Source organism: Siphateles boraxobius, unplaced genomic scaffold, assembly GCF_051911475.1.
Source record: "Siphateles boraxobius isolate OS27281-9 unplaced genomic scaffold, OSU_SipBor_1 1, whole genome shotgun sequence".
NCBI classification, from domain to species: Eukaryota; Metazoa; Chordata; class Actinopteri; order Cypriniformes; family Leuciscidae; genus Siphateles; species Siphateles boraxobius.
Window position 1 is genome coordinate 33,132,314 of NW_027508699.1, and position 19,492 is coordinate 33,151,805.

A 19,492-nucleotide genomic window follows, 5' to 3' on the forward strand; every position below is an offset into this window, starting at 1 on the left:
GGTGGTCATGTCTATGGTGCTCTCTTCTGTAAAGGGAAAAAGAGAAAGAAAAAAAGGAGTTGTTTTGCTATTTTACATGCCAACTCTGATACGTCTACAGAGAGTAACAGTGATCGTCCACATTTTCAGTGGCCTTTTACCCCATAAATTCATTTCTAAAATACCTGAGAGAAGGCTTGATCCAGTGCTGGTCATGTGAGTGGTGCTCTCTTCTGTAAAGAAAAGAAAAACAAAAAGGAAAATTATATTTTGCTATTTTACATGCCAACTCTGATATGCCTACAGAGCACAACAGTGATTGTCCACCTTTTCAGTGGCATTTCCCCCCTCCAAAAATGGTTTCAAATATACCTGAGGGAAGGCTTGATTCAGTGTTGGTCATGTGTGTGGTGCTCTCGTCTGTAATGGAAAAATCTATTTAATTTTTTTATATTTTTATTTTTTTCATTTTACATGCCAACTCTGATATTCCTAAAGAGAGCAACAGTGACTGTCCACCTTTTCAGTGTACATTCCCCCCCCAAAAAATGTTTAAGAAAATACCTGAGGGAAGGCTTGATTCGGTGGCGGTCATGTATGTGGTGCTTTCTTCTTTAAAGGGAAAAAACAAAGAAAAAAGTTGTTTTTGCCATTTTACATGCCAACTCTGATATCTCTACAGAGAGTAACAGTGATCATCCACATTTTCAGTGGCCTTTTACCCCATAAATTCATTTCTAAAATACCTGAGAGAAGGCTTGATCCAGTGCTGGTCATGTGTGTGGTGCTGTCTTCTGTAAAGGGAAAAAAAGAAAGAAAAAAAGGAGTTGTTTTGCCATTTTATATTTCAACTCTGATATGCCTACAGAGCACAACAGTGATTGTCCACCTGTTCAGTGGCATTTCCCCCCTCCAAAAATGGTTTCAAATATACCTGAGAGAAGGCTTGATTCGGTGGTGGTCATGTGTATGGTGCTCTCGTCTGTAAAGGGAAAAAGAGAAAGAAAAAAAGGAGTTGTTTTGCTATTTTACATGCCAACTCTGATATGTCTACAGAGAGTAACAGTGATCATCCACATTTTCAGTGGCCTTTTACCCCATAAATTCATTTCTAAAATACCTGAGAGAAGGCTTGATCCAGTGCTGGTCACGTGTGTGTTGCTCTCTTCTGTAAAAAAAAAAAAAAACATAAATCTAATTTTTTTTTCTATTTCACATGCCAAATATGATATACCTACGCAGAGCAACAGCGATCGTCCACTTTTTCAGTGGCCTTTCCCCCCCAATTTTTTTTTTTTAAATACCTGAGAGAAGGCTTGATCCAGCACTGGTCATGTGAGTGGTGACCTCTTCTGTAAAAAAAAGAAAAACAAAAAGGAAATTTATATTTTGCCGTTTTACATGCCAACTCTGATATGCCTACAGAGCACAACAGTGATTGTCCACCTTTTCAGTGGCATTTCCCCCCTCCAAAAATGGTTTCAAATATACCTGAGGGAAGGCTTGATTCAGTGTTGGTCATGTGTGTGGTCTCGTCTGTAATGGAAAAATCTATTTATTTTTTTAATCTCGCTGGTCGAGACGGACCGACTGGCCGACTAACCTCCCTTCCTCCCCGCTGAACGCGAGTGATTATAAATGCGTAAAATGCACTCACGGGGGTTGAGCGCGGTAAAGTTAGTTCAATGTTCGATATTTCGCCGGACATTGCTTTCCCTTGCCACTGTTCTACAGGGTCGGCAGTCTTACAAAGATATCAATAGCAGGATTAGTTTTAACATTATGTAAATGGTTTTAAAGCTATTTATTATCAATTTTTTTGGCCTTCAAAAGTTTTAAATTGCACATAAGTAGGTCAGAGAAATAAAATTTTCTTGGGGGAGCATGCCCCCGAACAGGGGCGCGGCTAGAAATGTTGGGTCCTATGAAAGAATATGAGGTTGGGCCCCCTACCCCACCCATTCCATTAATAACATCGATCTCTGGGGGCCCCAAAAGTGTTTGGGCCCTTAGAATCGTCCTAACTTTTCCCCCCTTAGCGGCACCCCTGCCCCCGAACCCCCCTAACTACCACACATTTAAATGCACATGGCTGTGGGGGGTGGGGGGTAATGTGGGCTGATGTGGCTACAATGCCAGGGCTCAATTTTTGGCCCATTGTTCTGCAATTTTAACATAGTATCGTCATCATATCTGGGTTAATGGACCAAAATAAAACCATTAAAATATCAAGTAAATAAGTATTGTGATATGTGGTGCCACAGTGACACTCTTGTCCCAAAAAGTATTGCTATACCACGATACACAATATGTTGTCCCACGGTGAGTAATTTTTCCCTGTTGCACCTACACAAAATTTCAGGGTTCCCCCACCAACCAAATCCCACTTTAACCACTGCCTATGCAGAGAAACAGCGATCATCCACCTTTTCAGTGGCCATTCCCCCCCAATTTTTTTTTTAAAAAATACCTGAGAGAAGGCTTGATCCAGTGCTGGTCATGAGTGTGGTGCTCTCTTCTGTAAAAAAATAAATAAATAGGAAAATTATATTTAGCTATTTTACATGCCAACTCTGATATGCCTACAGAGCACAACAGTGATCGTCCACCTTTTCAGTGGCATTTCCCCCCTCCAAAAATGGTTTCTAAAATACCTGAGGGAAGGCTAGATCCAATGGAGGTCATGTGTGTGGTGCTCTCTTCTGTAAAGGAAAAATATATTTATTTATTTATTTATTATTTTTTCATTTTACATGCCAACTCTGATATGCTAGAGCAACAGTGAGTGTCCACCTTTTCAGTGGCCATTCCCCCCCAAAATGTAGTTTAAAAAATACCTGAGAGAAGGCTTGATCCAGTGCTAGTCATGTGTGTGGTGCTCTCTTATGTAGAGAGGAAAAATCAATTAATTATAATTTTTTTTGTTTTCATTTTACATGCCAACTCTGATATGCCTTCAGAGAGTAACAGTGAGTGTCCAAACATTTTCAGTGGCCTCCCCCCCACAAAAAAAAAAAAAAAAAAAAAAAAAAGGTTTTTAAAAAATACCTGAGAGAAGGCTTGATTCGGTTGTGGTCATGTGTGTGGTGCTTTCTTCTTTAAAGGGAAAAAACAAAGAAAAAAGTAGCTTTTGCCATTTACATGTCAACTCTGATATGTCTTCAAAGTGCAACTGTGATTGTCCACCTTTTCAGTGGCTCTTTTTCCCATCCAAAATTGTTTAAAAAATACCTGAGGAAATGCTTGATCCAGTGGTGGTCATGTGTGGGGTGCTCTCGTCTGTAATGGAAAAATAAATGTATCTATTTATTATTTTTTTTCATTTTTTTTCATTTTACATGCCAACTCTGATATGCCTACAGAGAGCAACAGTGATTGTCCACATTTTCAGTGGCCTTTTTCCCGCCCAAAATTCATTACACAACACCTGAGGGAAAACTTGAACTGGTGGTGGTCATGTGTGTGGTGCTCTCTTCTGTAAAAGGGGGGAATCAAATAAGAAAAAAGTTGTTTTTGGCATTTTACATGTCAACTCTGATATGCCTACGGAGATCAACAGTGATCGTCCACCTTATTCGTAATTTTTCCCCCTCCAAAAATGTTTCAAATACATACCTGATAGAAGGCTAGATCTGGTGCTGGTCATGTGTGTGGTAATCTCTTCTGTAAAGGTAAAATATATATATTTTTTATAAAAAGTTGTTTTGCCATTTGCATGCCAACTCAGATATGTCTACAGAGCGCAAAAGTGCTCGTCCACCTTTTCAGTGGCCTTTTCCCCGCCCAAAATTGTTTCAAAAATACCTGAGGGAAGACTTGAACTGGTGGTGGTCATGTGTGTGATGCTCTCTTCTGTAAAGGAAAAAATAAAACATAATTTTTTTTTGTTGTTGTTGCCATTTTAAATGCCAACTGTTATATCCCTACAGAAAGCAACAGTGACTGTCATCATTCCTCACAACATCTGAAAATAGTAGGATGAATATTAGTTACATGCAAAATAAACTTACATATGCAAGGGTGGATGTAAATACATTTACCTGCACAGTATGCCACATTGCAGAACACTGGGTTGATGAACTCATACACATAATAATCACCAGGGCAGGCTTTCACTTTCATTGGATTAAATTCATAAGTGCAGCAGTTATCGTTCCAGTGGCCGCAGACATGTCGAGTGACAACCCCGTCCTCGACTCTTGGGTGTCGACCATTAAGCCACAGTGGAGCAATAGTGCCACAGCTGAACAGATCAGGACATGTTTCTGGCATCTGAGCATTTTGACCCTCAATGAGGAGACGATACCAGCCAACAAAATTAATATTCGCATCGCAATTGTATGAAGAGTGATTGTTGGTTGCTCTCCAAGACTCATCTAGGGCTGTGTAGTTGTAGCAGGGATCAATGTGGGCAGCCTCTGTTACAAAAAAAGAAAGTGTGTATATAAACACAGACACCTATATATACAAATATATATATATACACACAATTAAGTGTAAAGATTTTGTATAGCTACATTTCTTACAATTTATTCAAACATAAACTGTTAAATGTTCAAATGAAAGTTAAAATGAAATATTATGTAAAATATGTAAATAACTTCTACATGAAGGTCTGAAAAGGCACTAGTTGCTGGTAAAACACTGTTTTATCAAGAGTCTTAACGTACAGACACAAACACATCCCTACTGAACAACATAGATTTTCATGATACAGCCCGTTAAAACGCCAGGTTACTTGCATAACCCCGGTTTTCTAATAACAGAAGTGAGGTATCTCACTAAGGGAACGCCTCAGGAGTGACCGACTGTGGAAGCACCAATTACACCACGTCTGTCAGACTGACAGACCAATTGCTACAATGATCAGGGAGTCCCGCCTCCCTGGTATATAACTCGCTGCAGCCCTCAGCTGCGTCATTCTACACATATTCTTCACCGTGTAGTCTGCAAGGAGGGCGGTGAGGTGAGATACCTCACTTCTGTTATCAGAGAACCAGGTTTACGCAAGTAACCCAACGTTCTCTTTCTAACATCTGTTCGGTATCTCACTAAGGGATATAGACCACTCCCGTATTGCAGATATGCTGTATGAATAGACGCAACACTGAAAGAGGTAACTAATGGCCTTAGTTGTGACACCCATGCCCTTATAAGCCTCTATAAAACCAATAAAGTGGACAACACAAGGGTGTTTAACTGGAAAATAAAAATAAGAGACATGTGTGAAGTGTTATGACGTTACACTCGCCGCTCCCACACCGAGCACTGACTGAGCCAACGATGGCTCGGTCACATCCAGTCTATAGTATCTGACAAAAGTGTGTGGTGATGTTCAGCTTGCCGCAACACATAGGTCCTGAATAGAGACATCCTTGAACAGCGCCCAGGAGGTAGCCATCCCTCTAGTGCAGGGGTGTCCAAACTCAGTCCTGGAGGGCCACTGTCCTGCAGAGTTTAGCTCTAGCCAGACTCAACACACCTGCCTGGAATTTCTAGCCTATAAGACCTTGATTAGCTGGTGGTCCAGGTGTGTTTAGTTGGGGTTGTAACTAAACTCTGCAGGACAGTGGCCCTCCAGGACTGAGTTTGGACATCCCTGCTTTAGTGGAATGAGCTCGAAGCCCTGGTGGGGATTGTACATTGGCATCCTTGTAACACATTAAAATCGCATTCACCATCCAATGAGGTAACCGCTGCAATGAAATAGGTATCCCCTTGTAACTGTCAGCCCACGAGACAAAGAGCTGACTGCTCCTTCGAAACACACATGTTCTCTGAACATAAGTGTGCAGAGCGCCCACCAGGCACAGACAATGTAACCGCTCTTCCTCTGATGAAGAAAAAGGCGGTGACCTTTTAGTGGCCGGATTAGTTTTCAGCGTAACTTTCGATCCACTTTCTGCAAACTGCATACAGGAAGAATGTACAGAAAAAGCATGTAACTCACTCACTGGCTTTGCTGTAGTGAGAGCCAGTAGTAAAGCTGTCTTCAAAGAAAGACGCTTTTAATCAATACTCAGTAATGGTTCAAAAGGAGGCAGAGAGAGCGCGTCAGGACCACCGATAAATCCCAGGGTGGGATCAGGGACTTTGTGACCGGAAGTAACCATCACGCCCCTCTCATAAATCAACATATCAAGAAGTGCTGGCTTATCGTTCCCAAATCCAGCCCCACATGACATATACCTAGGAAAAGGCTTTATCTTTATCTAATAGTTTCTGCACGAAACCGAGAACATCTGACACAGACCATAAGAACGAGATGATTCGTCTCTCTGCACACCATGGTTTATAAACTCTCCACTTATGATCATACAAAGAGCACGTAGAGGCTGCTCTCGCACTCTGAATCGTTTTGATCACATTAGGGCGTAACCCGATGGTGTTTAAATTCATCCTCTCATGGGCCAAGCCCAGAGGGCTATCATGTGAGGGGCAGTAAGAAATATCTCTCTGTTCGCCTGAGAGAGAAGGTCTTTGCGCAGCGTGAGATACCAGCTCTGGTCGTATAGAAGTGGGATTATCTCCGCTATCCACAACTCCCCTGTCCAAAACGGTGCAATCAGAATTATTGAATGTCTGAATTCCCTCAAACCTCTGAAGTGTCGGCCAGATGAGGCTCAGCAGGGGGGAATGCGTACAACAGTGCGTTTGGCCATGTGCGGGCTAGAGCATCCACACCCAGCGATTAATCTTCTCCAACCGGGGAAAAGAACAGAGGGTGCTGAGCATTTTCGCGCAATGCGTAGAGATCTACGGCAGTCTGTCCGTATCTCACCACCTGCTGGTGGAGTGTCCAATCTCTCTACATAGGATTTCCTCTGCCCCTGTGTTCATTATTCCCGGTAAATGCTTTTCTCGTAACGACAGAAACCGAGTGTTGCCCCACAGGATTAGTCTCTGCGCTAGACTGTGCAGCTGTCGAGAGCGCACTCCCCCTTGTCTGTTTATGTACACTACCACTGTTGTGTTGTCTTATCTGACCAACATATGATATCCCTGAAGGAACTAAATAAAGTGGCTTAGCGCTAGTGTAACCTGAATGAGTATGCTATGCCTTTAAGTTGGCAGGTGATGTGATAAGGCCGGCCGTGTTTAAAGTCTCGTTCTCCACTCTATGAATGAGTGTGTGTGGTTTCTCCTATACTGTTACTGACGCATTGGAAGAACTGCTTGTGTGTTACTGCTGTGCCTGAAGATTCAGTGATTATTCATGCGCTGTTGACCTGTTGATCTGAGATCGCAGTGTCTCGATGAAATCCGTAAGCCACAGAAGAGGAGGAGCATCCTTTGCTCCCGTGCTCTCTGCCATTCTAGCCGTGGACATATCTTCACCCTCTTCGTTCAGTAAACTTTCACTGTGACTTGTAGGTTTACTATCCCAGAGAAGTGAATACAGAGTAATTCTGAAAATAAACTCTTATGTTTATATTTATATTTATTTTCGAACTAAATCTAATTAGATAAGAAGATAAGGCTTTTTTTTTTCTCTAGGGGTGGGAAAAAAAACTCCCCTTGATGCAGACGTTATCTTACACTCTAAGAAAATCCACTCCTAACAGCAATATAGATTTTCAGCATTTGCGACGTTACTGGTCGGCTTCGTCTGTAAGTCGTTTGGAAATTTCCAAAATGCGTCAGTGAGTACAGCTTCCACAGTCTTCACGGGGAAGAAAGTAAGAATGTCGCAGCTGATGGATGCAGCGAGTTATATACCAGGGAGTTGGGACTCCCTGATCGCTGTAGCAATTGGTCTGTCAGTCTGACAGACGTGGTGTAATTGGTGCTTCAGTTGGTCACGCCAGAGACGTTCCCTTAGTGAGATACCGAACGGATGTTAGAAAGAGAACAGCAACAGTCAGGTATGGAGTAGGGAACGCCAAAGTTGCATAAATACTAAGAAAAAAAATTGCATTTATACTTTTAATTTCTTATTTATGTATAATTGTATTTTTTCCACATATTTATTTACACATTAATGTATTCATATATGTATTTATGTCTAAATATTTTTGACCGTATGGTAATGAGGGGGGCTTGTTTTACCTTAGACATAGCAGTCGAGCTCAGAGAGTTGACGTATGTAAGGACAAAGATTTGATGCCACAGTGCACCTTGTGGTGTAACCAAACAAAATGCAAGCTCAATTATTCACGTGGCTTAATGGACTAAGACAATGATATTAAAGTCAATTCAGTATACAGTGTATTAATAGGATATAGGCTTCCTATATACAGGAAAGCAGATGAGCCCAAAATATGAATGCAAAGCACTTAGCACATTTCGTTCATATTCTGGGCTCATCTGCTTGCCTATAGTGTACATCATATATAAGGTGTATTTATAATGAATTTGGTCTTTTAGTACAGTCTTAATGCATTTAGTTATGTTAGGAGTTTTCTTTATAATGGTTTGCTATAGAATGAAAACATTTAACGTGAAACTTGCGTGTTGTGTTTGCTCTTTTGCTCATCTGTATGCTTTATTAATAAGATGTGTGCTGAGTTTAGCCATCCAATATCACTGTCTTAGTACATTAAGCCATATTAAGTGTTTTAGAATGTCCAAATTAGAAATAAATAGAAGATTTATAATATTAATAATAAATAAAATTAAAATATTATTAAAATAAATAAAAATAAATAAATGTGGAAAAATACAATTATACATAAGGAAATAAAAGTATGCATACACTTTTTTACATTCCTGTGTATATTTATAAACATATTTATTTGTTTATTTATTTTTGTTTTATTTAAATTTCTTTGAATATTTATTTCTTATTTTGTCAGCTTTGGCATTCCATAGTAGAGGGCATATCATACTACATTACCAGCCACGGTTGTCTCTGGAGTGACAGTACGATTGTTGATGCTAATGTTCCTGACTTCTGCAAAACATTTAATGAATATGAATTAATAGACTGATACAAATATTAATTGCATATGTACAAAAGGCACATGTTAATGTATTTACTGTACCTCCACAATATGCTAAAAATAGACAGATGGTCTAACAAAACAGATATGTAATACAATACACAAACACATACATACATTGGTGAATGCAAATCATGCTTACCTGCACAGTAGGCCATATAGCAGAAAATTGGTGCAACAAACTCATAGACGTAGTAATTTCCTGGGCAGGCTTTAACTTTAATAGGATTGGATTGGAAATAGCAGCAGTCATTGCTCCAGTGACCGCAGACACCTCGAGTGACCACGCCATCCTCGACTCGTGGATGTGTGTCATTTATCCACAGTGGAGAATGAGTGCCACAGCTTAGACGATCAACACATGTGTCTGGCATATGAACACTCTGGCCCTGAATGAAGAGACGATACCAGCCAACCCAGTTGACATTAGTGTCACACATTAAATTGAAAGTATATCGATTGTCTGTTGCTCTCCAAGGATTGTCCAGTATGGTGTAGTTATAGCAGGGGTCAAAGATGAGGGCTGTGAGGGGAAAAAAAACAGTTAAAAAAAAAATAATAGAAATTACTATTCATATATAAACAAGTTTAAGTTATACACATCAAAATTGTAGAGAACCGTTTCATTTAGAAAAGTTAATAGGAAACAAAAAGTTGTGCATGATAGTTATAACAACGTTCAGCAAATGTTTCTTAAACAGTTAAATAAAATGAAATAAAAACTTTTCTCTCCAATCTTGCAGCAGCATCACATCAATAAGTCATGTCTTGTTTTGATCCAGTGTTGAATTAATCACATAAAAGAGCCAACTTCATGTTTGCGAAATATCATTTTTTTATCTTTATTCAGTGGCGGAAACAAGCTTCCATACAAGACTGTTTTGAGTGGATCGCGGAGTGTGCAGTCAAAAAAACAACCTTTGTGCATCCGAAATCTCATACTGTTTTTTTCGACATTTGAATTTGAACTTACTTCACGACTGTCAAAAAGTGCGTTCTATATAGTATGAATGTGTGTAGTATGAATGTAATCCGGATGTACTACATTTGCCATGTTATCATTATCATGTGATCTACCATTGTTGCTTTACTTCTATGCATAAATTCTCATAAAAGTGTCCATCGAATGTGCATCAGAATCTCATACGGGTACTTTTCGCCCTCTGTTTTTTCGAATACTATGTATTCAGACTTACTACTCTGTTGCTGTACTGTTTTTCGCATATTATGTAGTAGGGAAGTATTAGATTTTGGATGCAGTGCATGTTTTTTCTTAATCCAGACTTATATTTTGAAAGCTGTTTGAGTCTTCTGTCAGACAAGTAAAGTAGACAAAATACAACACCAGACAGATTCAACATACAGTTCTCATGCCGGATTAAAAGCCACAGAATAAAAATGTGTGTTAAGTCGCGTTTTAAAAACCGGAAGGCTGGGGGCCAGTCTGACATGAAGAGGCAATTCATTCCACAGTCTCGGGGCTGCGACTGAGTAAGCTCGATCCCCTCTGCTCTTGAGCCATGTTTTAGGGACAACAAGAAGAGACTGGTTCGCGGACCTTAATGACCTTGAAGGAGCATGTGGCTTCAACAGATCAGTGATATAGACTGGAGCTAGTCCATGAAGGGCTTTAAAAACAAACCAGCCGTTCTCATCCTTTGGCGTCATACATGTGACGCTTTGTACATTTTGTTGAAATCTTACGCACATGGCATCCTTTAGCATCAATATGAGATGCAGAACCCAAGGCGTCATACAGGTGACGCTCGTCTAAATCCAACGAACATGGCATCGTTTAGCGTTAATATGAGACGCAGATCCCAAGGCGTCATAACCGTACCCTACCCCAGACCTAAACCTACCCATAACAGTGCGTGTTATATTGACGCTAAAGGATGCCATGTGCGTAAGATTTCGACGAAATGTCATATGGCGTCACCTACATTACGCAAAAGGATGAGAATGCGTGGAACAAACAATAGAATCTTAAAATCAATCCTAAAATTAACAGGGAGCCAGTGAAGAGAGGCAAGGACAGGTTGGATATGATCTCGCTTCCGAGTTCAAGTAAGGAGACGAGCGGCAGCATTTTGAGCCAGTTGTAGACGAGAGAGGGAGGCCTGGCTAACACCTACATACAGAGCATTACAATAATCAAGGCATGTTGTGACAAATGCATGTATAACCCTCTCAAAGTCTGTGAAGGATAAAAAGGGCTTAAGCTTAGTAAGAAGCCTAAGTTGAAAGAAACTGGCTTTCACAACAGAATTGATCTGCCTCCCCATTTTAAAATCACAATCCATTTTAACTCCCAGGTTTGTTACAACAGACTTAACATAAGGTTGCAAAATTCCCAGGTCTATTTATGACACAACAGAGGTGCCACTGGGTCCAAAAACCATGACCTCAGTTTTACTCTCGTTAAAGTTTACAAAATTTAGGGCCATCCAGGCTTTAATAACAGTTAACCAATCTTGTTAAAGAACTACCATCTTCTCTTTTGATGGGCAGGTAGATTTGTGAATAACCTGCGTAGAAATGGAAGCTGATGTTATGTATTTTTAAAACTTATCCAAGGGGGAGCAAATAGAGTAAAAAAAGGATTGGCCCAAGAATCGAACCCTGGGGAACTCCACATGTGAGGGACACAGAAGGTGTAATGGAGCCACCAAAACTGACTCTAAAGATAAGATGAGATGTTGTTAGGCTATATGTCAGTGTCATTATTCTAATGTTATTTTCGTAACTTGTTTAAAAATAAAAAACTTTCCTGTCCTGTGAGACGTTATACTGTGCTCGTAGCGTATGCAAGGCCATAAGGTTCAAAAACGTGAATTTTAACACGTTAACAACATGTAAAATGCACATATCTCACAAGTATTTAACGCAGATTTCACAAGTTAAATAAGTGTCTGCACGTGAAAATATCAACGTAAACATATCAACATGGAGGTTGGAATGGGTCAGTATCATTGGTTGCTAAAGATCATCAAAACAAACATTTATGTGAGCCTAAGGGGTGTACCGTTCATAGACTAGGTATACCACCATTTAACATGCTATAGATCTGCTTATTAATTTGTCCTTTTTTGGTCTCTTTTGTATAGCCTATAGATATAATATAGATTTATGAAAAAATTAATAAAAATAAAATTGTTTTTCGTCACTCATGCCTTTTTGGTAAATAAACACATTAGTGGGCATTCAAGCTTTAACAGTAATCAAAACAATCTTAAGTTAGCATCAAATCATTAACATTTGTGTGGAGAAATAGGTTACAGTGGACGTGAGCAATAAATGCAGGACTTTGTATAAGTATTTAAGACTTTCAGGATTAGAATGAGAGCTTGTCCTCAGGTCAGGACAGCTATAAGAACTTGATTTGGCTTTCCTGACAGCAGAAGTACTATTCTACTACTAAAGTCCTAGGCCAGCCTTAAAAATTGATGAGCAAATTTGTTAAATCACTTCATAACATTTAAGTAAACAGTAAACATTAAAATATTCAGTAGCTCATACTTTTTTCTAGAACCACACACATATAGTTTATTTCAGCAAGCAATCTGGATTTGATACTGAGAAGCCTATTGTACACTTCATAACAGCTAGAATTAATTGAATGGCTGCTTTTGTGACGGTTTATGCGCTGGTTTAGCAATGTGACATACTTGATTGGCTTCCTGAAAGTATTAAAAGCTATATGACAGAAGACTAATTTTACTGCAAACTGCTCAGGGATATACCATGAAGGTATACCTGAACAAACTCAGGGTTACAGGATTAGTTTTGAGTTGACAAAACCAAACCAATGCACTCAGGCTTTGTTGATTCCATGAAGCAGCTCATTAACCTTCTCTGTCAACAGACTTTCTATTCACAAACCCAGCCTCATGTTGTTTTAGAGCTGTGAATGATTGCAACATATGTGCAGTCTATTGCTCTCATGACTCTAGGGCAGGTTGTTGAAATTAGTACCTGGAGAGCCACTTTCCTGAAGAGCTTGATTAGCTGGATCAGGTGTGTTGGATCTAAACTCTGCAGGGGAGTGACCCTCAAGGAAATGAGTTTGACACTTGTGCTATAGGAAATGTTAAAAAAAATAAAAACGTATTGTTGATCATTTTAATATGTACTGTATTGTATGATACATTAGGAGCTTTCTAAGTGAAACCTGCATAAACATGTTTTAAAGGGTTAAATTAGAGTCAATGCAGTGTCACCTGTCAATGTATCTCTATTTTATTAAAGCCTTCTTTGATGGACAAAGTAGATACATGTCCATGTAAAGAAACTGTGAATGTACCCCTGCAGTTGTTGCCAACTCTTTCGTATTAGCCGGTACATCCCGTATATTGGGCCTAATTTATTTGTCCCGTACGTGACCTCCCTTGTCCTGTTTATTGACTGCTACGCTGATCTAACCACTGACTGATACAACAGCAACATGGCCCTTGAGAATGATCACAACACCGGTCATCATCCAATCAAAGCCCACCCTCATGCGCATCAGACCATACGAATCACAAACTCTAAATTGAGAATGAATCATTCTTTTGGGACAAATCACTGTTTGATTTGCATACATAATTCTATGCTGTCTGGTCGTTCCCGGTTCGATCCGGACTCGCGCTAACGCCAAATCCCTTTCATTGTCCAGGTTTTGATTTCGGCAAATCAGTTTTGGCGATTTCAAACAAAGTGATTATTGTTCATGAGTCCAACTTCCATCCAGCCACGCAAGAAAACATGAAATCTACCCGAGGGAATAATATGGTGATGTGATTTGCTGCTCAAGAAACATTTCTGATTATTATTAATGTTTAAAAAAATGTTCAGGATTCTTTGAATAGCAATTTCAAAGAAAATTTTTCTGAAAAAGAATGTCTTTACTTTCTCTTTTGATTAATTTAATGCATATTTGTTGAATAAATGTAGGCTATTACTTTCTTTAATTTCTTTTTGGGGAAATTCTTACTGACCCAAACTTTTGAATTGAACTGTAGTGAATAGTAAATGCTATTATTTTGAACGATGGTTTGTGTGTAATGTGACTTTTTTTAGTTTTACAATTAAATTGTTCATAAATAGGTTAAGCAAAACAAATGTGAAATGTGTTTATGTCTGAAAACCTTTTATACACATACTTAACTGCAGACCCTGAAATGACAAACACTGTGTGATACAGTCTAATTATTTTGGGTGACCCTTATTTTCCTATTAAGAACCACGATTGTCCCGTATTTTCCTTTTCTGAAGTTGGCAACCCTAGTGCCAGTCGTATTTTTGACACAAAGTGTACAGCATGTCTTTTTCAGTGCAGCTACATTCAATTTGACCAATCAGAGCCAAGCCAAGAGATGAAGATTCTGCCCTCAGAAGTTACTGGTAAGTTTTAGTCACTGTTTGCATAATTAAATATCTCACTGGTTTTTTTTTTCCTAGGTGGATAGGTCTAAAGACTTTGATAGACAACTGTCTCCACATAGATTTTAAACAGATTTGTCTTAAACAACTAGAAAACATTGTCCAATGCATCTACTACTGTTTTTTTTTTGTGAAATATTAATGTCTGTTGTTTTTCAGACCAGAAAGAAAAAGTGAAATCAGGACTAATGGAAGGTGATTCTGTCAGTTTTGGTAGGAAAATGTTAGCAACGTGTCCATTTCAGGTGGCTAATTGTGCTTCCTTTGAGTCATTCATGTAAAAATCTGTTAATTTAATTGTTTTTTGGTAAAGCTGCAAGTTACTTATCGTAGTTGTCCTGGCATACAATATTTTCAGTGTTCCCAGACGTACAATAATTATCGTATTCGTAAGATAAATTTGACCTCTGTACGATGTATGATCAATAATGAAAAAAATCCAATAATGTACGATAATTTCAGAATTGTGTGACTTTTCAAATGATGGTCTTTGTAATCATAGGGCTTCTATACTCATTGATCTAGCTGTGGATTCTACGTCTACTGCGAGAAGAACGTGAACGTGGTGTTACGCATGTCTTCCATCTCATCTCATGTTATGTCCTCTCGGCCAATCATCGTGGACAATCATATTTTTTCTTTTTATATTATGAAAAAGTGCAGTACCTTACCTAGGTCAATGACAGGCTCAAAAAATGGTTGTAGGGGTAGGATTGTCACTGTTGTTGTAGATGCAGATGGGATATTAAGGCTTGTGACATCTGGTAACAGGGACATTTTTTTACATTAAAGTCCATCATTTTTTAATAAAACATTCCCTAAACCAAGAAGTGTAAATGTTGAAAATATGTTTACCTGCACAGTAAGATGCACACAATATTGGCCTGACAAACTCATACACATAATAATTTCCTGGACAAGCTTTGACTTGTATGGGATGAGACCTGTAACCACAGCAGTCGTTCCCTGTGGAACCACAGACTTTCCGGGTGACCACTCCATCTTCTAACTGTGGGTGAGAGCCATTGAGCCACAGTGGGTTCTCTGAGCCACACATCCCATAACCAACACATGACTCTGGCATCTGGACACTCTGGCCATTGTAGAACAGCCTGTACCAGCCATTCCAGTTGACATTATAATCACACATATTACTGAAGGAAGAATTGTCAGTGGCTCGCCAAGGATCATCCAGACTGGTGTAGTTGTCGCAGGGATCAGTATTTGGAGTGTTGAATGTAACTATAGTGAAAGTATAAAAGTCCAAAATTATAAAGTCCAAGAATACACAATTATTACCATTTAACATTAACAAGTCTGTAAACACAGTTGTCATAGAAAGGTGATAATAGAATTAGTGTAAGGCATGAAGGAGAACAACTGTACCTGCACAATATACAGGCACTGGGATCGATGGATTTGGCATTGTAAATTTGTAGACATAGTAATTTCCAGGACAAGCTTTGACTTGGATTGGGTCAGATCTGTAGGAATTGTACTGGTCATTAACAGAGCCGTAGACATCACGAGTAACAACTCCATCTTCCAGCTGAGGATGAGAGCCACCAAGCCACAGAGAACTAAAACCTCCACATGACATATAACTGAAACACCACTCAGGCATCTGAGCACTCGATCCATTAATGAAGAGACGATACCAGCCATGCCATTCAATACGAGTGTCATCATATCCAGATATGTATCCATACATATGCCAGTTATTGAGTGTGTTTCTCCAGTAGTTATCGAGAATGTTGTAGTTGTTGCATGGACCATAATCAGTGTTGATGGCAGCTGATGAGAGCAAAAAAATAAGTTCCGTCATTTCAAATCCTGACAGTTTGGTACCAGTGTGAGGTTCTCAGACATAGGTTAAACTACTTTTTTTGTCCGTCCAATGAAAGTCAATGGTCATAAAAACAGTTTGGTTACCAACTTTCTTCAAAATTTTTGGAATGAAATAAGGATGAGTAAATGATGACAATTTTCATTTTTAGGTGACCTTTAAGGCACAACTTTAGTTGAAGAAAAGAAAGTTTCTAATTTCAATGTGCACGTTTCATTATTTGATAGTATTTAGCAACCTACACATGGTAAGGCTGGATTCAGTAATCATAGCTGGACTTGCAGTGGAAGCTGTCTGGGATATTGTGCTGATATCTAAAAAGAGGGTATAAATTAAGACATTAGTGAAAATGAAAGTTCACATAACACATACATTATAAAAAGCTGAAAAAACCCCCACAGTACCAGTGCAGTATGCTGAACACCCATGGTAAGGCTTCACAAGTTCATAGACATAGAAATCGCCTGGGCAAGCTTTGATTCTGATGGGGGAGAAACGATAATCACAGCAGCCATTCAAAAAACTCGCCCCACATATCTTCCTGATCACCACTCCGTCCTCTATCTGAGGATGGGAACCGCTGAGCGACAGACTGATGTCCGTGTTACAGCTGCCTCCACTAACACAGCTCTCTGACATTCGGATGTCCATTCCATTGTAGAAAAATCGGTACCAGCCGCTCCAGGAGAAAGAGTCATCACAAATCCACAATCCACTTTCATTTGTGGCTCTCCAGGGACGGTCCAGAGATTCATAGTTGGAACAAGGATCTACACTGATGCTGCTGAAAACAACTGTCATGAAGGAAAGGATGAAACTCAATTAGAAATTTTACTCTAATGTTTAAAAGAAAGGGGTCAGAAAGTTTTTTTTAGTTTTCTTAAGAAATTAACACTTTTATTCAGCAAGGAAGCATTCAATTGTTTCTTAATGCTACAAAAGATTTCCATTTCAAATAAATGCTGTTCTTTTGAACTTTATATTTAAGAAATAACTGAAAAAGAAAAGTATATCATGGTTCCCACAAAAATTTTAAGCAGCACAACTGTTTTCAACATTGATATAAGTAAAGTTGCCTGAGCACAATCTGTGTTTTGTCTGGTTTAATGTAGAATTATGATTAATAAATGTGACATCTGACATAATAAATCATCAGCACAGCACATGCTTAAACGCAAATGAAACAACTAAGTTATGTGTCACGCCACTGACATTTTTCATTAGCACAGGATATTTTTCATTAGGTGAAGCAATTCTTTCTGTATCCACCCACAACCTAACGACAATAGTAACCACAACAATGTCATTGCATATTAAAATAAAAACTTCATTTCCCAGTTTCAGTTTTACTTAAATACTCCACCTGTGTTTTCAGACAACATGAGTCATGTAAACAGAATGAAATTAAGTTGACAAAATGTTTGGCAATTGTTTGGCTTTAATTCATAATAAATTACCCAATCCAACCCCCCCCCACACACACACACAAACAAACTTTAAAAAAAGTAAAATTAAGTAAAATTAAATTAATTTTATTATTATAGACAATAAAATTTAATCGGTTCAAACTATACCAGCAGGAAATGAATGCCTCACATAATTCTGTTTTTTTTTTGTTAGATGATAAATGCATGCCAGCATTAATTGATTTCCTTGAGGCGTTTAGTTCATGATGTTTGCACATTCCAAACACGTTTAGGCCTTTTTCCACATCTCATTAGATTGACACATTTTTGTTTGTAGCAATACAAATGTAAAGTGCTAACAAGCAATAAACTGGGTGTCACACTCACGACTTTCACGGTAAAAAGTGACCGGACCCCTGAAATCAATTATTTATTTATTTCAGTAAAATCCATGAAATGTATTTATGTTCAATAATATTTTTCTTTTTTTCTTTGGTGTTTTGAGATAATTCTATGATAATAATTAATATTTATGCAATATATATATATATATATATATATATATATATATATATACACACAATTTTGGTTACACTTTATTTCGATAGTCACTTTAGAGATTCTACTAACTATAAGTAACTTTTCAACTACATGTCAACTAACTGTCATTAGAGTATTAGTAGGCTGTAGTAGACTGTCAGTAGACTGTTAGGTTAGGGTTAGGTGTTCGGGTTTGGGTTAGGAGAACAAGTTGACTTGTAGTTGCTAAGTTACTTATAGTCAGTAGAATATCTGTTGTAGAATCAAGAAAGCATCACAATAAAGATATTAAGCAGACAGTCTACTAATACTCTAATGACAGTTACTTGACATGTAGCTGCAAAGTTACTTATTGTTAGTTGAATGTCTAAAGTGGACTATCGAAATAAAGTGTTACCACAATTTTTATCATTTTTCAATTAAAGCTGTATTTAAGGTTAAAGTAGAGACTAGGCCTATAGAAAAAAAATGAAACCAGATCGGTGCCATCTGGTGGAAGTATTAGAAAGAGAACAACTTAATAACTTTCTAACTTAATAAAAATGCAATTCTTTCATAAATAAATTTCATAAATCTTTCTGTCATCATTTTTTTATTAACCCTTTAAACATTTTCATTAAAATTATTTTTTGTACAATTCAATGAATAGTAACTCTTATTCAAAATTGGCAACATCAATTATGAACAAAAAACTACAATAACAGCAAAAGTATAATAATTGTCAAACAATAAATGGAAAATAGAATGATATTTAAAACACTTTTTACTTCTCTATTTTTCATTTATTGTTTGACAATTATTATACTTCTGCTGTTATTTTAGTTTTTTGTTCATAATTGCTGTTGCCTTTTGAGAAAGAGTTACTGTTCATTGAGTAAATAATATGCAAATATGTAAATATATTTAGGATGATATTTAAAACACTTTTTATTTCTCTAACTATATTTACATATTTGCATATTCTTTACTCAATGAACAGTAACTCTTTTTCAAAAGGCAACAGCAATTATGAACAAAAAACTAAAATAACAGCAAAAGTATAATAATTGTCAAACAGTAAATGAAAAATAGAGAAGTAAAAAGTGTTTTAAATATCATCCTAACTATATTTACATATTATGTGCATATTATTTACATATTCAATAAACAGTTATTCAAAAGGCAACAGCAATTATGAACAAAATACTAAAATAAAAGCAAAAGTATAATAATTGTCAAACAGTAAATGGAAAATAGGATGATATTTAAAACACTTTTTTATTTCTATATTTTCCATTTACTGTTTGACAATTATTATACTTTTGCTGTTATTTTAGTTTTTTGTTCATTATTGCTGTTGCCTTTTGAAAAAGAGC

General features: G+C 37.9%; 1 protein-coding gene across 1 annotated transcript in view; it reads right to left on the reverse strand.

The window, feature by feature from the left end:
- LOC143744478 (uncharacterized) overlaps positions 1-19,492 on the reverse strand; it is a 48,825-nt gene that overhangs the window by 20,699 nt on the left and 8,634 nt on the right. Inside the window, exons 2-8 of the mRNA XM_077236044.1 lie at positions 16,596-16,985; positions 16,438-16,505; positions 15,732-16,128; positions 15,201-15,587; positions 15,066-15,106; positions 10,121-10,127; positions 9,064-9,489 (exon numbers count right to left, since the gene is read on the reverse strand). Coding sequence (XP_077092159.1) covers positions 9,064-9,489; positions 10,121-10,127; positions 15,066-15,106; positions 15,201-15,587; positions 15,732-16,128; positions 16,438-16,505; positions 16,596-16,985 — 1,716 coding nt within the window. The remainder of the gene's footprint in view (positions 1-9,063; positions 9,490-10,120; positions 10,128-15,065; positions 15,107-15,200; positions 15,588-15,731; positions 16,129-16,437; positions 16,506-16,595; positions 16,986-19,492) is intronic.